Source organism: Micropterus dolomieu, unplaced genomic scaffold (assembly GCF_021292245.1).
Source record: "Micropterus dolomieu isolate WLL.071019.BEF.003 ecotype Adirondacks unplaced genomic scaffold, ASM2129224v1 contig_13336, whole genome shotgun sequence".
Taxonomy (NCBI): Eukaryota; Metazoa; Chordata; class Actinopteri; order Centrarchiformes; family Centrarchidae; genus Micropterus; species Micropterus dolomieu.
The window spans coordinates 8419-11829 of record NW_025742322.1 but is presented as its reverse complement, the minus strand read 5'-3'; the positions used below and the strand labels follow the sequence as shown (position 1 = coordinate 11829).

At 40.0% G+C, this 3411-nt stretch overlaps 1 protein-coding gene across 1 annotated transcript in view; it reads right to left on the bottom strand.

Annotated features, from left to right (window-relative positions):
* The window catches only part of LOC123966392 (coxsackievirus and adenovirus receptor homolog), a 4960-nt gene extending 2007 nt beyond the window's left edge, over positions 1–2953 (bottom strand). Inside the window, exon 1 of the mRNA XM_046042561.1 lies at positions 2897–2953. Coding sequence (XP_045898517.1) covers positions 2897–2945 — 49 coding nt within the window. The 5' untranslated portion in view covers positions 2946–2953. The remainder of the gene's footprint in view (positions 1–2896) is intronic.
* Between the last annotated feature and the right edge of the window lie 458 nt (positions 2954–3411).

The following is a 3411-nucleotide window of genomic DNA, read 5'->3' as shown; positions in this document are numbered from 1 at the left end:
ACAGTAGTCGAGTCGACTGAAGATAAATGCATGGATAAGTTTTTCCAGGTCCTGCTGAGACATAAGTCCTTTAATCCTTGATATATTCTTCAGGTGATCGTAGGCTGACTTTGTAATTGTCTTAATGTGGCTGCTTAAATTCCGGTCTGAGTCCATGACTACACCAAGATTTCTGGCTTGATTTGTGGTTCTTAACATTACATATTGAAGCTGAGCACTGACTTTCAATCATTCCTCCCTGGCTCCAAACACAATAACACAATTATATTAATGATAATAATAACAGTAATAACAGCAATAGGACTAGTAACAATAATTGTAGCAGAGGGTGTCGAGCAGGAACACGGGGGCAGCAGGTGACCCGCAGCCACAGATCCAGACTCCACAGCTCCAGAGCCAGAAAACCTGCAGGAAGTGATAGGAGGAGAGAGGAGAGGGACGAGAAAGCACAAGACTACCGGAAAGGGGAGAAGTTGTGTTAGTAACATGCAATAATGGGATGAGGTTGCATACAGAGGGAGAGAAAGTAGAGGAGAGAGGAGCTCAGTGCATCATGGGAAATCCCCCGGCAGTCTAGGCCTATAGCAGCATAACTAAGGGATGGTTCAGGACTCACCTGAGCCAGCCCTAACTATAAGCTTTATCAAAGAGGAAAGTCTTGAGCCTACTCTTAAATGTGGAGATGGTGTCTGCCTCCTGAACCCAAACTGGAACCTGGTTCCACAGGAGAGGAGCTTGATAGCTGAATGCTCTGGCTCCTAGTCTACTTTTGGAGACTGTGGTGTCCGAACAATAATGCTGCGATTATGTGTTGAGAAGAAATCCGCTTGACACTGTTCTTGATCATAAAAGTTTATTATATCAAGGAGTTCAGCATCAATTACAAGCTCTGCAGCAGCTTGGAGAGTGACCCAGCCCGATGGCCACTCTGTCTCTCTGTACATCAAACACAGCTTATATAGGACATGTTTAGGTATCTGCAAAATACCATATAAGGGTCAGAGTCTGCAAACTAAGGCTACAATCCATATAAGGGCACAGTGCTGTAGGATAAGTGTAAACATCTGTTAGACACCATATAAGGGTTCAGTCCCTACATAAACACTAATACTACTCCCCCCTAACACTGGGTCAGAGGTCAAATTCCATAGGAGGGTTCACTGTTTACACACCCATCAATCATTACTCCCCCTTAAGAGTTCACTGAGCCTCTGTCCAGCTGCTAGAGTGTTTTTTTAAACTGTAATGGTCAAATGCACATATGTTATACACTACACAAGTCCGACTATGTTTTGAACGGATAGCGGTGGTGCGGAGCGGGTGGTGGAGTGGTGGGGGAAGGGGATTACGATAGTAATCTTTACTCATTAATGGCAACGTTGCCCTGCACGATTGCTCTAAAAGTTGCCCCGTGTATCATCAGCTTCAAGGATGTAACTTAATGCATTTTGTTTTTGTTTTTTTGCTACATTACACGTTGTGACAACAATAAGTGACTGATTAGCATTTGTCAAAAGCACTGACAAAAGTCTAAATGCATGGGTCTTGGTATGTGTTCGCCATCAAAATAGCTACCGCTTCTTAATATTTGTAATCACACAAATTACAGAATGTTACACATGTGGTTAGGTTACATGTGGTTTTAAGGCAGTATATGCCAACTGTGGCTAGGGTTAGCTCCTGAAGTTGTGCTGTAAGATTAGCTTTCTTTCTGTGGATGATTTATAGCGTGCAAAGACTTTTCTCCAAATGTTCAATTAACTGACTTTATGGTTTTTCTGTTAACTGATGTTGCTAGATGGAGTTTAAGTCTTATTTTGACAGATTAAATCAATAGCCCGTGTTAATAAGATACTATTACTAGTAAAATTGTTTATTTGCTATACACTATGTTGCACACTGACATAGATACCCTCGTTATGTGCTACATATACAGAATGGGCTCAAATCAATTTATGTATACTACATTAAAGGAACTAATACTTTTACATTACAATGTTGACTAATTAATTAAATATAAATCAACAACAAAATCGATTCTACTGGAAGTGTCTACATAAGTTGATTTTATTATTTTAGCATGTGTTTCCTGTCCTGACAGCGGAGCCTGCACCTGAAGCGACTCTACAGTGGAGGCCAAATCAGGTTTCTTCTTTTGAAGCATCGAAACTTTGACTATTCGGGGACACCCCTTCACAAGTTAATAAGATCATGATCTTACAGATTTAAAAACAGCAAGACCAAACACTAGCTTACAGCCGTTACAGTCAGGATTTATTTAATAGGCATGTTTTTTTTATTTAATATTGACAGATATGGCATCCATCCCATTAATTTCCCCTGGAGAACAGTGATTTATCTGCCCTGTCCTCGGTAACGGATTGCCTAGAATTAAAAAAATAAGGTAGTCATGCTGCTAGAGCTGCAGCCATCAGCTGCTTCCTGATGTCTTTTTTTTTTCTGATGAATGCACAGGGAATCTTAATGTTCATCTGCAGAGTGATTTCAGTTTGTACCAGCCAAGTAAATGCCTGAAAAATGTCCACGTCAAACTGATACTTTGGGGTTGATTCCAGCATAAACATTCAGTTTCACTTTCAGTTTTGGTTTCAGTTATTTTAGATAAGATTTCTGTATTTGTGGGGCATTCTCAGATTAGATTATTATTTTATATTATTCACTGTTACTAACTAACTAACGATTACTAGTATTATCTGTTGATCAGCTGCAGTTTAAACTGTCTGTCAGTGTTAAAGCACAGCTGATCTACCCTCAACATGCCATATGAAGGATCACAGGACATTACAACATGCAACATGTCAGCAGTCTCTTTGTTTAAACATAAACCTCAGATGAGTCAGTTTGAAGCAGATTTATTCACATGCTCACAGCTTACCTTTAAATGCAGCGACAAGAGCGATCAGGATGCAGGAGAGAAGGATCATATCAGCTGGGAGAGATTTGAGAGCAGAGCCTAGCTCTCCTCCTGTAACCATCGACAATTAAATGAAAGTGAAACAGCTGAATTATTTAAACTCTAACCTGCAAAATACATTCAAATTCAATACAAATACAACTGCTAGGGGAAGACGACGCTGTGATTATAGGACATTATCCTTCCCTTGTTTAATTACAGATGGCATATTTGGGTCATTGTATGTATAAAAAAATAAATATTTTTCTGTATATTCCCCCTCCCCCAGCTGTGTAAGTTGAAAGTTTAAAAAAGGATGATGTATACAAGTGAATACACAACAGAGCTTGACAGAGCTTGGACCCCCCCCAAAGAGGGCAGGGTCCAAGCCTTAATTTTAGGGCCCCCCTATTTTAGGGGGGTCTTTCTTACCTGTATTTGTAAATGTTACAATATATTTCCCATATTCATGCCTCAGTCTTAAAACACGATTTCAG